Consider the following 22,485-nt stretch of genomic DNA (forward strand, 5'->3'; position numbering starts at 1 on the left):
GTGGTTTGGAAGCATGCTGAAAAGCAGGTGGACAACTTTTCAATAAATGAACTTATGCTTAATGTGTGCTTGTATTTTCAGAGCAGTACAAAAATTAATTTTTTTTCTGTAAAGGACTAGAGCAATGAGAGTAGAATTTACTTCTTTCTATTGTATTCATCCTGCAGTGTGTTTTATAGAAAGTTACATATGGTGCAAATACGAGATGTAAAACCAAGATTTCGATCAATGAAGCCTACAAAGCAATATATTTATACAGTATGGAATGCAAATTGCCATATTACTTTTTGGAATGATGGTGTGGCATTGCTAAATCTAGATTCTCCATTTTTCTTACACAAATACTGAAAATAATAGTACATTTACACAGAGTCAATGATTATTCACTAATGAGAAAAAGTCACTTGCATTTGGGTGCAAATCACTGACATACCCAACTGTCATAAAAAAGAGTTGATTTCTAGCTTTAAACCATAGTTTTGGCTATAGTGAAGAGCACCATGTATACCTCATGGTTGGTGGGTTTTCTTCCCTGTTTTTCAAAGAAATTTTCATTATATTTCATGTTATGGGAAAGGAGTAGCTGGTAGTTTCACTTCCCTGTGTTTGTGTTAGAAAAAAAAGCAGAGGTTTATGATGCTGGAAAGTGATCAAGGCAAGAAGTGTTATGTCTCCTGTTATGAAACCAGTTGCGTGCAATTTTTTAAAAACAAATATTTCAGATACCTTTATAGAAGGCTGGTCTAATTGGCCCAATTGGTGCAGTTCAGGCCAGTCAAGAGACGACTGTGTTTTTTATTCCATGAGGTGGACTCTGCCCACATTGAAGTCAACAGGATTATGATCACAGAACTATATTCATAAACACAGATTTTCAAACCATCTGAAATGTAAAGGGTAATTATATGGCATTATATATAAAGGCCTCTTTGTGTTATGTGCTTGTTCTGTGTTTCTGAGGGATAAATATATACAAGAATTGTAGGTGTGTCAAAGCAGCAAAACTGGTTCAGACAGGTAAAAGCATTTGAAGTGGTGTCTTTTGCACCATTAATAGTTTTGAGTTTGTCTCAGTATTTCTGCATCAATATTATGAATCCTGGTTTTAGAGATTTATTATTCCTATAAAAGCATCAGGCTGAAATTTGGCTCATCAAATGAATTACTCTTTCATTCTTTTTCTATTAAAAGAATTTTATGTTGCCAGTGATAGTTGTCTGATACTGGAAATGCTTCTGCAACTTGAATTTTTTTTCTTGTTCACAAGGCAGTTGGTGGCAGTTAAAGGAATTGAGATTAACAAGTTTCCTTTCTGCAGCATTGATGGAGGACTTTGCAGTCAAAACCAAAGGTTTTGAAATACTGATTTAAGCCCTGTAACATCACTGATAAGATATATTAATCTCCACACTTTTAAAATGGGAAACTGGTATATGAACTTTTGCTAGAGTAAGGTAGTGACAGACCAAAAATAGATTCCAGTAGTTGTGATTTTTAAGCCATGGAGTATCAAACATAATAATTACTTCATCTGCTAATTTAGCTGTGGCTGTCAACCCAAATTTAATATGGTATTTATTAATAGGTAAGTACAAGCTATTCTGTGTGCTAACCTTTGTCCATTTGAGTATTTGTTTATCATGGTTGAACTTTATGCAATTTAAGGAGCTGTCATTCAGTACATGTTTTTAAGTCTTCAAATGATGTCCTTTGATACAGCAGCATTGGAGGTAGAAAGGAAATTAGCAACTTTATTAATTTCAAACAAACTGAAATAGTTTTTAATTGCTGTTTTAAGCATTTTTTGCTTTAGTCATAAGTTATCTTTTAAATAATGTTTTAGTCCTTTTTAGTAATAGTTTCAATTGCTACTGTTAGCTTAAAGTGCATGTATGTATAAATTCAAGACAGATATTTTGAATTATAAGTACCTTCCAAATGCTTTTGTTCTGCTTTATTTAAATTATTTAATGTCAGTTCAATATGTCAAAATGAAGTAGAAGACAGTGAAAATTATATTCAAGTCTATCCACGTGAGCAATGGCATCAAATTAATTTAACATGAAGTTAGCTTTCAATGATGAGACTTAGGTGTCATTCTCTTCCTGCTGACATTGACAAGTGAACATTCAGATCTTTAGGTGTCAATGACAGCTCAAACTGTTGTGGTGTCAGGTTGATCAAACCAAAATCGAGTTCAGGAATGGCCTCATGCCTCCTCTGGTTACCCTATGAAGAATCCAGTACTTTATGAAAGAAACTCATTGATGACATTTTATTATGATACCGACTATCCATTACACAATCACTGCTATTCCCAGTGCTGAGGTGGCTGTTACCAGCGTCAGGATTGCTGATGGCTTCAGCATCAGTTCAGGCAAGAATGCAAAGCCTGGCATTATCATCTCTGTATTAGCCAAGTTTTCTCAACACAGACCTCAAACCCGAGCTCCAGAAGTCTGATTGATTAGTGCCACAGTATTTCATGCTCTCTGGAAGAGAGTGGCTTAGATCTTTTTTCTTGCATGCTCTGAACTGTGCTGGAGCCTGCTAGGCTTCCCAGTATGTCAGTGGGAACAAAACCCTCCTTATATGGAATTTATTTATTTAATAATGTTTGTTTATTTAATCAAGTGAAAAGCATAGTAAATTTGGTATGTTGACTTCGAAAGGCAGTATTGGAAGGTATTTTAATCATTCATGGAATATTCTTTGCAAAGTCCTTGGAATTTCTATACGCATGTAGAAGATGTATGTCTAAGATGGTCTAAGACCTGTTTATTTTCTGATTATGTACTCAGTGCTGTCTTTCAGGCAGAACAACGCTGTAGATCCCAAAGCAGATCAGTCTTAGCATGCCTAACTTACTGCTGGTAGTAGTGTCAGAAGTTTGTTACCTTTCATTTTGGGCTTTAATAATTAATGAAGGTAACTCAATATCAGAGCTGGGTACCCTCAGACTACATTTCATTACATTTTCAGGTGCTAAAATGTGGAAGATACTTAACTTCCCTTGTGTAAATAAAAGAATAAAGCTAGGCCTTGATAAAAGATGAAGATAGAAGTTTTCACCAATTCAAAATACATAAAGTGACATAATTTATAATACAAGGAAAATTGAAGATCAGTGTTTACTTTATTTGTGATATCCACTAGCAAGGATTTTCTCAAAGTTGGCAAACATTGACTAAATTTCTTTGTTAAAATAATACTGCACATCATTTGTGGTGAGAACATCCTAAGATTATTTAATTAAAATTAACTTTAACTGGGAATTAATGTAAAGATATATATTCACCAACTGCCTGAGGCTCAAAAAAAAGATAGTCTATTGAGCAGACACCAGGTTTTACAGCATTGCTTGAGGTTGCTCTGGTTACTGCAGCTAGGTTTGTGCCAGTACTTGTTTAAAGCTCAAGATTTTGATTCCATTACCTAAGGTCCCTGCAGACTTACAGCCAAGAAAAAGGATCTCCTATTGGACTTGGCATTAACAATAATTTCACTATGTTAGATTAAAGAACAGTGTTTAAGTCACTGGAAACACTCATATTCTGCTGAGAATAAACCTTTCTTTAGCTGACATGGTTGAACACAAGCATCACAGAATATATGAAAAATAGTTAATATATTGAAATGTTGAAAAATTTTTGAGGAGTCAGTGCCTAATGTGACTTATCTACAATGTCATGACAGTTAAATTGTGGCTCCATTTTTTGTTCTGGATGATGCATTTTGCTGTTGAAAATATGATAGAAAAAGAGTGTCATCACTTCATATTTCATATTAAATTGGTGAAAAAATCATAGACTATAACTAGAAATGAACTTCTGTACCATGAAGACTCAGCAGAATAGTTCCTCTTATTTTGTCTATTTAAAAATCTAGTCTGATGCAGTATCTCTCATCTTCAAAGAAAACACACGTTTCTATGCTTTTGGCAATTAGTCCACCAGCAGTTGGTTTATAATTAATTTACTAGGTCACAAAGCATGGGGCTTTAGAGAAAGGTCTCTTCACATAAGCATAGTGAAACAAAGTATTTCTCAGATTAGAAACACTTTGAATTATGTTAATCATGTTAATGAACAGTGCACCAAAGTGTTTTATTTGAACTGAGACAAGGGAAGTGTTGTTGACTCTAAGATATTTTATAAGGTGTAGCACCTTTGCTACAGTCTGGTAATGAGTGGCTCTTCACCAATGTAAGTAGGTAGGAAATAAAGTTTTCAATAGTGTTATCTTAGTTTTCTTTGAGAAGCAGTAAAATAAGACCTAATCTGCTTTGTTCAAGGAGTAGGTTATAGACTGATGAGCACTAGAAGTATCTGTGCCCACTCTGCATTTTTCTTTCACCTAATAGACATCCAGTTTTAATGTTTTCAATCAAGAGTAATCAAATTTCTTATATTCCTCAAAAAAGGAGTTTTATGGAACTTTTTTTGGAATTTTTATAGCTCATACTTACCCCCTGTACTGTTTGTCACCTCCCTATTAATCAAGGCAACATTTTGTCTTAAACTGTTTTCTGAGAAAATGAGTGGATGACTTTTTCTGGAGGAGCTGTATAAACAATGGTCATTTCACCATCAATCTTGAGCCTCTGCTTTCCGGGTTTATTGAACCTTAAGAACAGCATATAACAGACTTGCTGCAAATGCCCATCGTAGTAATCTCATACATCTACCCCTACAACAGCAATTTCCATTTTTCCTTCTCAAGAATGGCTTTTCAATTGGAAATGATAACCTCTAGTAGGAATGAAGTACGGCTGATATCCTTTGAACACATTTTCATGAAGGCATTCTTTATACATTTTTGTGTCAAGGGTTTCCCTCCCATATTTCAGATAAACCAGTTGTTAATTTAGCTGTAGTTTTAGCTCAGTTTCCTGAGGAAATGTGGCAGCGGTGTCAGAGTTCTGTTCAGCGGTGTCTGTTCTGTTCTCCCCATTTTTTAAATAACTGTACCTCACCTTTCAGTGTGTTCCACAGTGAAACTGGCTACGGCAAAGAATGCCCTTCAGTTAGTTCCTTTTCTTGTTCTAAGGTAATTTGTTGTGAGAGCTATAAAAAATGAGTCAATTACAATACAAAGCAAACAAACAATTTTATGTCTGGACTTTCCTGGTATCTTTATACATCTGCCTTCCAGATAGTAAAGTCTTATGAAAGGGACTGCTCTTCTTTTAACAATAGAGCATCAAACATGTGGTTGCCACAAAACCAGTTATTATAGTGTAACTAATAATTATAGTAATCTTGTGAAGATTAAAGTTTTAATGTAAAGCATCTTCAATTTCATAGATACAAAAATACCTGCAGAGAGTATTTCTTAATGTGGGAACACTTTATGCTTGATTGATGCAGTGGGGTTTAAGTTCTTCTCAGAATGAAGAAAATAAAAGTTTTGGGGAAGAAAAGATAGAAATCTGTACGGGGTTGCTAATCCTAGTAGAAAAGGATATATTTTCTATATTTATTAAATGCAATAAGATAACCACTTGTCATAAGCACATCTGTTTGGACACAGCCTTAAGACAAACTAGTGTCAAGTAAGTGCAGTTGTTCTGAGGGAAGACCAAGATGGATATGTTTAAGTAGCCAGTTTGTATTTCAGGCTGAAGGAGCTCAACTGAAGCATCTGTTTCCATATGCCATGGAAATTAAATAAAATAAAGAAATGTATTTTAGAAAGCAACACCCAAACAAAAACTTTTAAGAAGCCTTTCAGTTAGTTAAGGATTTTGAGGAATTGAATGTGGAGGAAGACAAAAGGGAATGGCATAATTTTTTAGGGAGGAGAAGAAAAACATTGAAAGTTTCTTTTCATGTATGTATAAATATTGCCATTGATAGCACTGAGAAGCCCAGATGCAAAGCACTTTCAGAAGCAGACCTGCTGACAGTCTGTGAGGGCTGTAGAAGTTTTCATTGTGGTTGTCACAGACTGTAGGGGCTAAAAAGCCTGTGTGGAGCCAGGGCAACAGCTATTTCCAAACAATATTAACAATTTCTGTTTAATACTGCTCAAGGAGTCTGTGGACCAATCAAAAGAAATGAAGGCTTGGTTTAGACAGAGCTTTCTGGAGATTGCTTATGGACCATGTATAAATCAAAGGAGTAGCTTTTATTGCAGACCAAGTAGTTAACAATGCTGCATGGAGAGGGAGAGGTCTTGAGCTTCATAGTTAAGGGAAAGTTTGTTTTCATGACATGAATAACTGTCTGGGCTGAAAGGTCAGAACTTGACAAGACTGTAGTGTGAATCCCAAATGAAGCAGCAAGAGTGACAGAACAGAAAGATCTTCACTTCTGTTTCATTTGAGTTAATTACTGCAGTGCCCATCTGGTAACTAGAGCGTATCTTCTTTGAAAAGAACCTGTATACATACATATGGGTAGGTGCACCTGCATATGCCATGGCTATGTCTAAAGAGTTTTAGCATTGCATTGTGCAAAGGATTGTGAACATAAATAAATTGTTATATCTTCTCTTGAAATGCTGTCTTTGAACATACTCAGCTGTAGGACACTTTACCATGGGTTGCAGTCAGTATTATTTCTTGAATTGTTTGAAACCAATACAACCAAAATACTATAAATTTTGTTGTAGCAAACGGACACACATTTGAAAGAAGTACCCAGCAGAACTAAGAATGAGGGTCTATTCCCAGTGTAGCTCTGTGAAGCTTCATTTAGATTGTAGAATGAAACTGGTGTGAGTTGAGGTTGTGCTTTTGGACAGGTTGATTTGTTTTCCGGGATTTACTGTTTTCAGTGATGCTAAGATTACAGTGACATTTACTGGGTTTAAAGCATAGGTAAGTATTGAATATAGCCATAATTTAAGAACAGTTTTTTTAAGTAAACATGAAATTTTTAGTCCTTGCTTTTACAAATAAATATGCAAATGCAATGGATTTATTTGAAGAAGTCAAGTCTATTAAAATTTTCACTTAAACATGAGTTGTTATATTGCTAATGAACTGCACATAAGAGAAACATATGGCTATAGCTTCACTAGTAAAATTTTTAGATTCGTCCCATGGCTACTTAGGCTGCAGGAGTGGGAAGTTAATATAAAAGAAGGTCCATTCTTTGCATAGCTATAAAATAACACTGAGGTGGTGTTGAATTTCAGTATTGATTACTAGCAATTATTTTTATTGTGAGGACAAAAAAATATTTACATGCTCCATGGATAGCTCCTAATTATTTTTGTTTGTTGAAATACACTGTGTATTTCTATTACTACACTCACAGTTCTAAGTCTTGTTGTTCCCTAAATTTACAAGATCTTACATTAGAACTGATTCTGTGTGATGTTGAACTGATTCTGTGTAGATGGCTGTATCTACAAATTGATTCCCTATGTGATATTGTTTGACTGTATGCTGCTTCAGTTGTGACTCTAACAGGAGACTCTGACTTGTAGACCTTAAAAGGAACATGCTGCAACCAGTTAGTGGTTTTGTTTAATGTATTCAGTCTTAATTAGAGTGGATTTCTAGACTTTTCTCTGATGGCTAAAACTTGAACTATATTTATAGTTACAGCAGTGTTTCTCAACATGTTTATTTGAAGCCAGAGGTGATATCTAGCTTCAAGTAGTTTCCCACATTCCACAATATATTTTCTTATTCCCAGGGATGTTGATGTATTGGGTAGTTGTGAGGTTGGGGCAGAATGTGTGTGTAGATGGTTTTCTTCTGTGACTGTTGGAAGGTGCTGCATACAAAGAGCAAACGGTGGGCCAGCATCTCATCTGTTCTTAATATTCAGAAAATAATAAGAAAATATAAGCTTCTAGCATGATGTCTGAACCCTAGAAATAACAGATGAGACACTTCATTTCTAGATAAATGCTATAATGAAAAAACGAGGAATCTTACACGTGAAATATCAAGATGTTAGAATTTTACATAGATTTGTAAAAAATCAGGTTGCTGAGAGTGGAAAGATTAATTAGAAAAATTGAGCTGAATTTGGCAATTTCAGAGAGTTTCCAGAATGCATGTGACTTGAATCTTCCTTCTCCCTTGATCCTTAAAATGCTGTGGACTGCAATTTTGTCACTGATAAGACACAACTGTTTTCTAAGTGGCTTCATAGTAGAAAAGGCTCGATGGTTTCAGACTTACAGTTTGATAATATACATAGGAATTTAGATATTACTATTTACATCTTATGTTTAATCTGCTGTATTTTACAATGGCATCTTAAGTATTGGCTTCTTTGATTTTTAGCTGGCACTTAGTTTGATTGTCACATGCTATTTTAAAAGAACATCCAATTCTGCATTTTTCCTAAGCTTTTTAAAAAATGCTTAATATTGTCTGCAAAAAAGTATCATAGTGAGCCCCACTGTAGGTGTACATTCAAGACAACTAAATGGCTGTATTGTTTTGAAATTGTTCCCTTAGGAACAATTCCAAATTTCCAACAATGTAGGAAAGCTGAGGTTCATAAAGAAGGGGAGAGTAGAGGAGTTACCATTGTCTGTGTGTCCCCATGAACTCAGTTCATAACTGCAAGGTGCAACCAAATCAATAATCATCCAGCAAATCCCATCAGTTTTGAAGCTTGAGCATTGAATTTGCATTGTTTCAGAAAACTTCTGAAAATAATGTGGTATTTAATTTAATGTGGTATTTAATCTGCTTCAAAGAAAAAGAAAATATAAAAGTAAAGCAACCAAATGCTCTCTCCTATACGACAGGGTAAGAAGCTTCCAATTGGAACTTTCTTGTTGTGATCCAACTTTTGCTTGTATGTAATCAGGTCTCCCTCCCTAATAAAAAATGTACTAGTCAATTTTATGATCGGAAAGCTGTATATCAGACCTAGAACAGAGGATATTCCTACTCTGTTAATTTGTGCATGCTGGGATGCTGTGCTGAAGCAGTTGAGCTTATGAAGGTGACTTCGAGCCTTATGACAATATTAAAAGTTGCGTTTACAGAAAATTATCCCCTGAACTTTGGAACAAATGATATGAGAGAAAGTGTCAGGAAAGACTTAAAAAATTCAAGTGTGGTATGAATATTAGTAGCTTTTGAACTCTAATCTTTTTTATTGAAATACAGCTCCAGACACCATAAAAGAGTTTAACTATACTTCTCCAAATTCTTCATCCTAACTTGGTGATGGATGCACTGATGGAACAGATAAAAGATGTGGTGATCTTTTCTGAGTCAGTAATCAGGGAAATGTCAGTGATGGAGTCAGTCTTCCATCTGGAAATACATGATATATTGTTCTAGCAACTACCTCTTTAATTCAGTGGGACCACATTTGAGCTGGACACCCCGTGTTTCAGGCACTGTCTTGGGCAAGGTAAACAACACCTGATGATTCAGCCTTCACCTGAGCTGTGTTCCCAAGTACAGGAGTTACTGTCTCACACTGGAAGTTGCAAAGCCCTCTCTTGACACAGCATGTCACTAAGTGTCACTTTTTTATTATACATAGAGAAGGAGACTACGCCTGTGAATTTTTCTCACATTTCAAATTGTGCCTGATTTACATAGCAGTACAGATGTGAACTCTGAAATACCAATGTCACAATCATTTTTTTATGAATACGGCTTTTATCCCTCATTCCAGTGTCCTGCTTCTCACCTGTATCAGGATCCACCTTCACAGAAATACAAGAGAAAAGCTGTGTTTTTCTTCTTACTGCAAGAATTTTATTTTTATTACAGTTATTACTCTTTGTGACATCTGTATACATTTATACTTGTGTGCAGACCAAGTATGTTGTTTGTTGGAAAGCTGAATGTTTGTAAATAGGGCTCAAGGGGGCAGGGTGCTCTGACTTCCATATTCTTTATCCAAAGCAGAGAATGCCCCACACAGACACATGCTCCTATTTTTAAGATCCATTTGACATAAATGGAATAATGAGACAAGGGGATAATAGAATTCGTTGGAAAAGAAATAAAAATATTATACCCTTGAAATGGGAATGCATAATAACAGCTTGTGAATCGAGGGGATAATAAAATTCTCTGGAAAAGAAATACAAATATATCCTTGAGATGGGAATGCAGAATGGCAGTTTGTGAATCAAAGGTCCTGTGAACTTTAATAAGTAACATTCCTGTTATTTTCAGGAAACAGCAATTGACAAAACAACTCATAGCAGTTAATAATTTTAATGTTGACACTTCCTTTTAAAATAAAATGTTTCATATTTTTAAATCAGGTCAGCAGTGCTAAGCTGCAGTGGTGAAAGACCACTGAACAAGTTTAACTTTGCTTGTTTTTACTTTACACTTTGATTATTCACTTTTTCATCTGTGAAATCATGTTGGTACTTCCTGGTTCACTGAAGACATAGCTCAGGATATGGCTTTACTCTGGTGTTCTTGTTGTGACCCATGTAATCTATAGTATTTCTGATTTTGCAGAGATATTCACTGAACCAGGAACATGGAAGAATATGTAGAGAGCAGGGGAAAAAGCTTTTAATAAAAGTTGGATTGATTTAAAAAATAACTGCTTCTGCTGACTTGCAACCACAACGCAGTTACACAGTTACAGAAATACTTATGATTGATGTCTCTTTCACAGTATTTTAACTTTTGCTCTCTTTTTTTTTGTGAGATCTATTAATTGTATCAATGAATTATTTCATTATCTTTAAAACAATACTATTGTTAGTGTCATGCTGTTGTTCTTGAGTCAGCTCTGTACCTAGAATCCTTGCTTGCACAAATACATTATGTTCTTCTCAAATATAATTGTTAGCTCTGAATCTCTCAGCCATGAGCCCTGCATGATAATGTTATGTTTGTTTTGTCAATCTACACATATAAATATGCATTTATAGAAAAGCCATACTTGCAATTAGAAGGTTGGCTTGGCAAGAAAATTATTTTATTTAGAATTGTATCAATGATTTCTTTGTCATCTAGTTAAGTACTTGGGTATTTATTAGGAGATTTTGTTTTCCACTGGACACAAGATGACTGTTCTTTGGCCTCTCCAATGACATTGCTATTTTTAAAGAGATGAGAAATCAGTAAAATGGGGGAAAGGAATGCAAATATTGCTTTCTAAATAAGTTGCAGTCCAGTCGAGAGAAGAGATGGCTGGGGAGTTTTGAATCGTGGTGAAATCCTAACAAAGGATTTGAATTCCAGTTTTTATGTGTCCCCAAGTCTTTATCAGGAAAACAAGGTTAAAACAAGGCTTACATTGGAAAAAGTGTCATAACTACAGGTTTAGAAGATAGGTGTTTGTCAAGACATGGCAGCATTTGCTTGGTTTGAGTGTGTGCAACTGCTGCTTGCTGTTTCAGAACAGTTAAAAACAAAGCTTTGCCGTCTCTGAACACTTTGTTCACCTCATTATCAGCTGGTGATGGCAGACGCAGGTGCTCCTGTCAACCTCAAGGTGCTTTCCTTGAGGTTCTAGGAAAGACATGGTGGTATTGGAATCTCTTCCTTGCCTACAAAACCTCATCAGAGTAATGGGGCAGGGGTGTCTCTCACAGTAATTTACTTATTGGCAAAACTGTAGTGTTTTATAATAACTTAATGATTTATGTGGTCTGCTTAGAAGGAAACTAAACAAAAATAAAACAGTGCTTCTGTGTAGTGTTTGATAAACTGATGTCCTAAATTTTCTAGGAAGGAAAACTGATTTTTTATGAATGCATAGAAAAGCCAGGTGTGAGATTAGTACCCAGCAATCTAGATTTCTAATATTTATTCCTTTTTTGTGTTTCTTTTTTTTTTTTAAATAATGTATTACCAGATGTATTCCAAATTCTGTAAAGGCTGGGTTTTTATTTTATTTTAACCTGAATGTGATACCTGATATTGGAGTAGGTAGAGCATATGTACTCATACTGAAGTGCCATTGAATGAATTGAAATTTAAGATCATCAGCATCTTACATATCAGTCTCTTCTAAAAATATTAAATATTCTCTACTGTAGTGTCATCAAAACATACTTAACAAGTGAAGACTTAGATTCAGTCAATATGATGGAATGATCCTTGTTTGCAAATATGTTTTGTATCTCTTGTATGTGAAAATGAATGTGTGAAAACATTTTAGATTGCTTGACATGAATTAAAAAATACTAATTTTGTACTGTACCACATATTAATTTTATACTGCCTGGATTATGTATTTCAGATTTTGAGTCTCAAACTTGCCAAAACATGTTTTTGACCACTGAAGAAATCTGCCTTGTTTTCTGAGATTATTTTTCAGACCTAAGCAATCAGTATTGTTGTGCTGAAAGCGTCACCACAACTTTTTCTGCTGTCAAACTAAATTAATTTTTATTGTCTGAAATTCCATTAATCTTGAAGGTTTTGAATCTAGCACGTATTTTCATGGACAGGAATATTACTCTTTCCTCCTAACACTTTGTAATTTCTTATGCTTTTCCTAACAGTATTCTTTACCTAACCCTTAACAGTCAATCATATTGTGAAAGTAGCAGTAAATTACCACGACCATAACAACAGAAAGGAGTATGGACAAAACAGATTAATGTGTAAATGTTGAACAAGAAAACCCTGAACAATGACAATGAAAAGAACCCCTGGGATGTCACACTGTTTGTGTAACATCCGTTGTTTTTGTGTTCAGCTATTGATGTCCAGTGGTATGCTTGGAGGTCTTGCTGGTAGTTTTAGTGCTCAGTAGATATTTGATTTATTTTGTTTAATGAAGAAAACCCAGTATGTTGTCCTAGAAGCTTGCTTTTCAGATTTTACAAAGTTGTTCCCAGCCTACAATTTCCATGTAATTTTTAAAATCAGAACAGCACTGAGCTCAAACGTGCTTTGCCCAGAGTGTTTGCTGCTGTGTTACCTTGGGAGAGGGACTGTGTATGGAAAGCTTTGATGCCATGAGCAGTCCACTCAAGGTAACTGCCTTTGTTTTCATTAAGTTCTATTTAAAGAATCAACACTTCTTGATCAGACCTCGTGGGTTTCCTGGAAGACAGGAGAAAGAATTTCCTGGAGTGATTAAATATCTCCCTAGAGTGAAGCAGATTTCTCAGTATCATTTGCCACTCCACATTCCTTAGCCTGCTTTCACCTAGTGTGTTTTGTTATTTAAAAAAAAAAAAACAACAAAAAAAACAACAACAACAAAAAAAAAACAAACTCACAACTAGATAAAGGAAAAAATAGGGAGAACTTGTAGCTGCTCATATCAAACCTCATCAAACTGCCACACAATAAGGGTACAAATTGCTTGTGTTTTATTTTCATTTTATTGCACACTACCATTTGGTGGGGAAAAGCCAAACATTGCTAACTCTTGTGAAGCAAGAGGCCTCTTAATACTAAGGAAGCAAACAGTGTTGTGTATTCTCTGGTGTAATTCACATTTCAACTTCAAAGCCAAATTGTTCTCTGAAGTATGTTACAGGTATGTATCATGCAGAATTTAATGAATTAAATTTGAATTGAAATTCAGTAAGAAATTTAATTTCTGAATGCATGTTACTCTCATGCGTTTTTCTTCTGGAGACCTTTCTTTCTTCAGAAAGGAACCTGAAATACAAATTTCACACTCAACTTCTGTGAAGCTGACTGACTTGGGCTGAGAAGTACCACAGGCAAGTAGGTGTCTGCTGAAAGATCCACTTAGCATCTGCAGCCAGTTTATACTAAGATCACTCCGTTCTGTTCTCATCTGTATTCTGCCTTTCTATTCCACCTATCCCAACAACCTCTACCACATTGTGTAAGTTTATCCTTTGTTCTTTTAAGCAATCCCTTCCCCATTTGTTCGAGTTTTCCATTCTTTCAATTAGTCGTACCACAAAACCAATTACTGAAGAGTTGTGAAGCCTCCAGCAAGAGGTAGGAGCAATCAGCTGGGACTGGGAACCTCCCTCCTGAAGCAGATTTGGCCTCACCATATTGTTGGGAGGCATATACAATATCAATCATCTGTGAGGATCTAATTTCTCAAAGGAACATCCAATAGGTTTAACAGTTTGTGTTCTCTTTCTTGCCTCACTTTTATCCCCACACCAGTTGCTGTTTATATCCATAGTACAAACTTAACAGCCTTACCAGAAGTTCAGCTCCCTTATTTTCTGCTGTCCCCAGGGTCAGAAGCTGCTTGTCCTCCAGAAAGCATGCCAGTACTCTTCCTGCACATACTTTCCCATCCTTTCCACAAAATTCAAAACTTCTTTACTTCTCATTTTTGTTACAGTTAATCACACTAAACCAAGTTCTCAATGCCACACCTTTGATTTGTGCATCATCATCCCATTTCATGCTCTCCTCCCAGTCTCATGCCCCCTCCATCCTTAGTCTTTCATGGAAAGACAGGTCCTGCTACTGCCCAGGAAAAGACTGAAGTCACCACTTTAAGCATTACTGTTTGGGGCAGGGAATTGCATTTGGGTGCCAAATACAGAAATATCTCCTCTCAAAAGTATACTTTAATCAGAGGCCGCAAGGCAATTTTTTTTTTTTTTTTTTATAATGAAGAAAAGGTAATAACTGATTTTCCATACTCTGCATCTTTAAGGAAAAGGAACTCTAATGTACAACTTGGTAGAACTCCAGGCACAAGAGGAAATGGGTTATAGCAGTTGTGACTGTGCAGAGCAGATGTTTTGGTTGGCCTGGCTATCAACCATCTGACTCATAATAAATTGTCAGTTCCAGTAAATTCCCAGTTTTCAATTACAGTAGGTAGGATATGAGAAAACAATGCCGTTTGGATAGAGTATTTAAAGTGGTTTTGATGGTAATTTTCATAAACAACTCCTACTAACTTTGTGAGAAGATTAAGGATCTTGGAAAGGCAGCAGCTGTAAACATTGAAACATGCATTTGAATGTAAATTGAGATTAATAGAAATGAAAACTAACAAATGGCTGTTAACCTAGTGCCGATACAATTGGAAATAGAATTTTAAATTTTTCTTTGGAGTTTTGTGGTACTCAATGTCCTTTCATGAGGTATATGGGAGAAAAATTTCTAAATGCCTTGAGAGTTCCATTTTCATCTCTTCTGTTTTTCATTTATATTTTCACATGGTCTCTTGTTCTTTAGTTTTGAAAATGCATACTTAATGAACCTTTCCCCTGCACTGGCTTAGCAGAAAAACAGTGAATTAAAATAAAATATTATGAGTTTTCTGGTTTTGAAAAGTTGTATTTATTTTTGTAAATTGTTACTAGGTTTCTGTAATTGAAGAAAAAGTGTAGGAGTTAAAAATGTCTAGATTTTTTTTGTTGTCATTCTTTTCTCACCACGATGCTTTGGAGGTTTTGACAAGGATGAGGTTCCATTGTGCAAAGTATTCTGTAAACACAGGAAACCCCTTGCAGTTCTTGAGAAAGAAAACTATTTTCAGTTTTAAGGGTATATCCATTTTTTTAGTGTTTGATTAGAATGGACATTTTCAGAAATGAAATAAATAGTTTTTTAAAAAAAGACACATTAGCAAGGTGGCAGAAAGGCACCATGAAAATCTGTGTTGGATCTTTTACATTGCAATGTTCTAGAGGCTCATTTTTTTTACTATCAGGCATGAGACTGTTATGGAAAAATTAATAGGTGTACATTATAACATGTTTAACTAATGATCTCTCAAGCATTTTTACACTCAGTTTTTAAACCTCAAAATTCCTGTGGCCCAGGATGGGTTCTCTTCAGTTAGAAGTTCATTTTAATAATGCCTTCTGTAGAGTCTTGTGTAGAAAAAGTTCTGTGAGTATAAAATGGCACCTTTATTATAGCAGTTCTAATCTTGAAATTTAACATTTATAGGAAATTGCCATTCTGCATTCTTACAAAATCAGTTCTTCTTGAATATAAGATTAATTTGTTTAATAAAAGCATCTATTGTGTTGTAAGTTACATACAAATTATAAGAAGAAAAGGCATGGATGCTTAAATACTAATAAATGACATGTGGTTTTAGTTCAGCAGGCTCTTTTTTTCTTCTTTTTTCTTCTTTTTTTTTTTTTTTCCTAAAAGGGTATAATATTGCCAAAGCAGTTGGATGTCACTCTATCTTTTGAAGCCAGCTGAAAAACAAGAATAGAGGTGACTCTTACTTTGAGGCTGTATTCAGATCTGGTCTATTCTTTGATATGGATACATGTGCAGAAGTGGGAAAAGAGAAGATGCTGTCTGTACAGGGTTTGATAAGAAGCATTAAAACAGCATTTGCCTTTGGACACTGTGGTGTAATGAAAAGATCTCAGCCCCTGTTCTGGGCACATGGCATGGCCTGGTATTAGAAGGTTCCATCTTCTCACCTGATCACTTACAGGTTTCTACAGATGACCGGGACAGAGATCACTGAAAGGGTTAAGTTGTAACTGGCACAGACAACATCAAAAAAGTTTATTAGCTGAAAAGTTTTCCACAGTTTATCTGTAAGACATGTGGTTTTGGTTTGGTTTTATAAACGGCAGTTCTAACAGATATACCAGTGTCAAATGCAGTTCTAGCAAGCAGCTTCTTCCATAAATAAAAGTAACAGAGGCTGAAAGGAATAAATGGTATGGTGTCAGATAGAAGGGAGTTAGTTGTAAATCTGTGGCCACCTGAACAGTAAGATTGAGCAGCTTCATGGTGTTACTGCTCTGTGTCTTTTAAAACCTGCAGGAATGCTGGTTTGGGGTCTTTTTTAAGTAACAATTTTCATTTCTTAGGGCTGAAAATATGCATCCATTTGAAAAGTAATAGTTATAGAAGAATGCCAATTTCTTTACGTGGATTTGCATTGGACAGTAGCTCTGTGAACATAATGGTGCTCTGCTGGCAGCAGGAGTTGCAGTCATGTTTGTTGAGTTTACTTTTGTAAATGGAAAAATACCATGTCTCAATTTATTGCTCTTACTGCACATTTCATTTTACTGCAGCTTAACATGAAAAGATACGGAGATTATTTATGTGGTTGTATGAGTTTCTTTCCCCTGGCATGAATCTTCATATGAAGTTCACTAGTAAGCACAGAAAATATAATGTAATATTACTGTATATGCCAATGGATGCTGTAGTGGCATTCACCTAATCTGTTTTGGAGTTGGTTTTTCTTTTTCCTTGTTTTGACTTTGTTCAATCAGTAGGCACCTGGTAGTATTCCAGAAACTGGTGTCAAGCTGTGTGTCCACATCTACTTTTAGCACTAATCATAAATGCTAAGAGGGGATTTACTGTCCATGGCAGAGCTGGATGCAGCACTACAGGTGGGGTCTCAGCAGAGCAGAGTAGGAGGGCAGAATCCCCTCCCTCGTCTCACTGGCAACACTGCCTTAGATCCAGCCCAGGAGACAGTTGGCTTTCTGAGCTGCAAGTGCATGTCACAGGGTTACATTGAGCTTCTCATCAACCTAACCATTTTATGTACCTGTCATCTCTTGAAGAATGCCCATTAAAATAAAATCTTTTTAATTGTTATTAGCATTAAAAGCGTTGCTGTTCAATCTCTCTTAATAGTTCTTTCGTTTGATTGACAATTAGCAAATTAATGGGAAAAAGCCAGTTAATGCTATAGTCAGCTTCAGGATTGAAAGCTGTTCCTTATTTAATTTTTTTCCTTAATGATGGAAATACATTAAATACTGGGAAAAGGTCAGGGTAGATTGTACTCTTGGGTATATTTAGTTGTTATTTGTCCTGTTGATAAAGGTTTTGTAATCTGTTCTATTTTCTCTTGTCCAGATGATAGTACCACTTAAAAACAATACTTAAGGGAACATTTTGGATCACAAGATCCTATCCATTGCTGTTACAGGCAGGCACATTCCATAATGTGATCCATAAACTGATCACAGCAGGACAACAGCTATTGTTTGTGCTCACCACTCATGTGGAGTGTTGTCCTGTGACTTAGGGTTAAAACCATGCTCTGATTTCCAGCCGTAGTGTGCTTGTGACCATTTTACAGGCAGTTCTAAGAGTACACTTTTCTTTCATCTGTCACAAGTGAGCTGCACACCAAGGCAGAATTTAAGAAAACACTGTCAGCTCTGTCTCATTTTTCATCTAAGACAATTAGGCTTTTTTAAGACCCATTCTTCCCTGCAGCTTATCACTAAGTTTCTTGGCATGTAGTGTTCTGCACGTAATAGCTGGTACACAGCTCGTCTCTCTGGACATTAACAGCTCTGCTCCTGCCAGAGCTTCAAATGGCACGAGATTGCCTTCCTGAAACCACTCAGCGGTCACTTAATTTTTTTTCTCCCCACACAGGGCAGGGCCTCCTAAGAATATTTAAGTGGTTTGCCTGTTCCTTCCTCACAGCTGCCTGTAGGACAGAGCATACCAGGGCACTCTGCACCACGTTGATCCTACTTGGAGTACATATCTTATTTCCTCTCCTATTTTTCCAAAACAGATAAGAACAAAGGCATCTTGGCAAGTTGCTATGTACATATGAACAAACATGTTGAAGATTTATTTGTGAGCAGAAAGTGGCACCATATTATTTACTGTCAGTGAAAGTGACTGTGCTGCTAACTCATTACTTTCTAACTACAGGTCAAGAGCTTAAATGAAGTTGTGCATGGCAGAAATACACTTGTTGGTACTGTATGTGATTTATGAATTGGAGGGATGTCAGGTCTTAACCAGAAACAATTTGTTCTTGATGATCCCAAAGCTGTAACTGATTGTCCTGATACAAAGAAAGCCTCAACTGTGAATGCATTAACTTGTATTTAGCATGCTGGCTTTTTCTTCTACAGTACTTTCATGGAATCTGCAGTCTTTGCTGAAAATAATGCCTAAGTATAATTTGCAGGAAACTGGGAGGCAGTGGCTACTAGATATAAATTTCTAATTGCAAAAATGTTTTTCATTCACAACAGGAGTTGAGTACAATACACTAGAAAGTTTGAACCATAAACTACTTTGAAAAATAACAAATACAGAATTTGTGGTCATAACTCAGTGATATGACAACATTTTAAAAATTCCTTTGGCATTTGCATCTGATGTCAAGCCAAGAATTCCTAAAAATGAAATCTGTGTTTTTGCTTAAGTTTATAGTTCACTGAATTGAAGAACTACAGAACTACTGTATACTTCATAACTCAGTAATTTTATTTTGATACATAAAAGGAAATTAAGCAGATCAAAATATTTATTTAAAGTGCCAATATAGTAAGAAAGAATAAATTTGCAACCTGGTTTGCAATGGTTACAGTTTAGATTCCTCACTTAAGCATCTCCTAAATAAATTCATATTTGACTTATGAGTTCTTATCTGTAAGCTTTTAAATATTCTGTTTGTTATTTACCAATTTATATTGTTTTTCTATGTACAGGATGTGAATGAAGATCCTGGAGAAGATGTTGCACTCCTCTCCGTTAGTTTTGAGGACGCAGAAGCTACTCAGGTTTTTCCTAAGCTGTACCTCTCCCCACGTATTGAACAGTGAGTGAGAGGTTTTTTCTGGAATGTTTATTCTATTTCATCTCGGCACTTTTCAATCTTTTCCTGATATGTGTGATAACATACTAGATGATAACATACTATTGCTTTAAATTGCTTAAAGTTATAGTGGTTGCTTTGAGAGTGTGTGTGTGTGGTGGAGAAATGATAGATCTTCTCTCAGCTGTTTGTATGTGATATTCTTGTAGCATCACAGTCTCTGAAAACCATGTTTGTCTTTTCGTCTGGCAGTATATTTTGAATGGCTTCTATGGTATAACATGGTGATAGCTTTTGTGGGAGGGAATCTTTAATTATTTTTTTGCGGGGGGGGTGAAGGTAAGTTCTCTATATAAACATAATACATTTGAATAAATTATTGTTGTAGAAGCTAAAGGGCTTGGTTAACTATGCTTTTGGAATTTGCAGCTTTAGTAAATTACTTTTTTCAGGAGAATATCTGAATATTTAATTTTAAGAGCATTGAACCTTACTGATCTGTTTACCAGTTGGCAGATTGGCTGAGAAATTGATTTTTAGTCCTAAAATGGAGGACTGGAGACTAAAAATCTATCTGTTCCATTAAATTCTTTTCTTCCTTTTTTGAAATTGAAAATGTTTTAATGCTTTTCTTTGTCTTCAGTATTTCAGTCTTGTAATGCTTTAAAAAGTAATGATGTTAGGGTTTACAGGTATACCACATTCAAACTGGTTTAAACAACAAACATTGTTTTAGTGATGTGTTATTTTTTGCTAATAGGACAGTTGACTTTCCTATGAACTGGTGATGACTCTTCTGTGTAGAGGAAAGATGTAAGCTACTGACTACCACAGTTTTATAATAACTTGGGGATAAAGTTTGTGTGAGTGAAGAAACATGGTATCTTGACATTTTGATCAACAGAGTATTGATCTGGATAAACTCTTGGATGTAGTTTAGAAAATAAAAACCAGAATTTGACGTAGATAAAGATATAACACTTCTGAGATACTTTAAGAAAATGTAGGTTACATGTGCATGTGCAAACACACAGATAATGTATTTAGTAGCTTTCACATTTTCATATTTTTCATCAATTCATTCCTTTTTGTCAGCATCAGTTGAGGGAATAATTGTAGTCAAATATGTAATTATGCTTCTATGTTCCAAAGGGTTCTTTTTCTGAACTCTTAAAAGCAAATGGGCTACCATTAGTTTCCATTGTATTTCCAGCTGTAGTCACATGTTGATGGTTAAGTATGTTTCAGGCCACCCAGGTATATCTGTCTAAATCATCCACCAGCTAATGAATACATTGCATATTTTTCCACTTTCAGCAGTATCTTTAGAAAGATGTTAACCTCTTGATACCTAGCAGAATAGCAATACAAAGGAAGTCTTTGTCTTCCTAAAAGTATTGCATTTTCTCTCAGTGCCCTAAAGAGCATCTGATTTTAGATGTGTGATGTAGAGCGATACAGCAGAAAGATACTTGAGTGGTATTGGTATGTATCTGACATTCTGGTGTATTTATGAATTTTGTCATTTACAGCTGATGCAGTCATGTTCAAATCATGCCAGTAAACCCTGGAGTTCTGTGCCACACCTTGTCACATTATCTGTGTGTTGAGGTTGAGATACTTATCTAAGTCAATCTGTCTTTCTGCATTTGTAACATTTCCATCACAGTATCTAGGTACTGATAATGATAATTACTGAAGTTGCTTGTGAGCTGTTGCACCTCCGTTTATGCTACTAGCTACTTCTTATTTGCCATGAAAAAATGTATGGGTCTGTTTCCAGTATTTGTAAAATTGTGCTTTAATAGCAAACATGCATTTATCTCTTATTCTTTCCCAAAACCAATCTTTGTGTTTAGCAGGGGCTGACAGTCTAGTGATTTAACTTCCCAGTGTTTGGGAACTGACGCAACAATGTGTACTTCTTTATACTTTTTGCCAAAATTATAAAAAGCCTCAAGAAGCCCTCTGGATTAGTTTAATGACTTGAGGCCATGGCATGGTACATTTGAATTGTGTTCTGCTTATAAAGGTTTTTCCTGCTGCTCACAGTAATTGGATCTACAAAAGCCATGTAAGCAAATTACCAGTGTTTTTTTTAATGTGCAGCAGATTTTGAGGTGTCCCAAGTAATAGTTGATAGTTCCCAACATAACATTCCCAAGAACTCAACAAAACGTGAAAAATACCAAATTCCCACAATTATTTTGCTAACACTAAAATGTGTTCCCATTAGGAAGAATGGGCAAACAGGAATAGCATTTTCCTGACATATGAAATAACATTTCAGGTTTGTAGAGCAATAAGAGGAAAAGGGCCTGTTTGTGTAAAGCGAGTTATCTCCTGCTTTCCCAGGAGGTCTCATTGCTCTTGTGCTCTGCCATATAAACACACATTCCCGCACTGACCTTTCTAAAAATGATACATACCCACAGATCTTGTCAGCAAATTTGAGTCCTAGAAATGTGAAAATAGGATTTTTGCTTTGAAGGGTTTTTGTAAAACACATTTGCTCTATTTATTTAAAATTGATAATAGGCATAATAATACTAAGACTTTGCACTTTGTCATAGACTCTGTAAGAGAGATTTCCAAAATCAGGGAAATGTCCACCTTTTAGGTTTGGGGTGAAGATTTTAGTACACTGGTTGGCTTGAAAAGGTTCACATATTGAAGCAGCAGGTAGAAATGCAGTAGAGAAGAGTTATGGATCATTCAAGTCAATACTGGTGCTTTATTGACTTGTATGGTGTGATGTTGGGCTGCAAGATTGTCAAGTGCAGTTCTTACAATGAATCAACCAAACCCACATTTAGGGATGGGAATTACATGTATTAATTTATAAAAATCTCATCAATAAGTATTCATAACAATACCTGGTTTAATTCTTTCATTAAAACATGCTAATTTGAAAAGTTCATTTCAATACTATTTGTCCAAAACACATTAACAGCAACTCTTAATGTTTCCTTCATTTGAAATCAGTCACTTGAAAAGCTTACATTCTAGTTTTAATAATTCTTCTGACTTTTCGTTGCATAACAGATGCCAATAGCAGTTACTTTCAATTATTTCAAAATTAGAGCAAGTT

At 35.5% G+C, this 22,485-nt stretch overlaps 1 protein-coding gene across 2 annotated transcripts in view; it reads left to right on the forward strand.

Moving 5' to 3' along the window:
- Nucleotides 1-22,485, forward strand: part of BABAM2 (BRISC and BRCA1 A complex member 2) — a 161,748-nt gene that overhangs the window by 68,203 nt on the left and 71,060 nt on the right. For both annotated transcript variants that reach the window (XM_039697666.1, XM_039697664.1), the window contains exon 7: nt 19,288-19,397. In XM_039697666.1, the coding sequence (XP_039553600.1) occupies nt 19,288-19,397 (110 nt within the window). The remainder of the gene's footprint in view (nt 1-19,287; nt 19,398-22,485) is intronic.

The sequence above is a fragment of the Passer montanus genome, unplaced genomic scaffold (assembly GCF_014805655.1).
Source record: "Passer montanus isolate IOZ18808 unplaced genomic scaffold, ASM1480565v1 scaffold12, whole genome shotgun sequence".
NCBI lineage: Eukaryota > Metazoa > Chordata > Aves > Passeriformes > Passeridae > Passer > Passer montanus.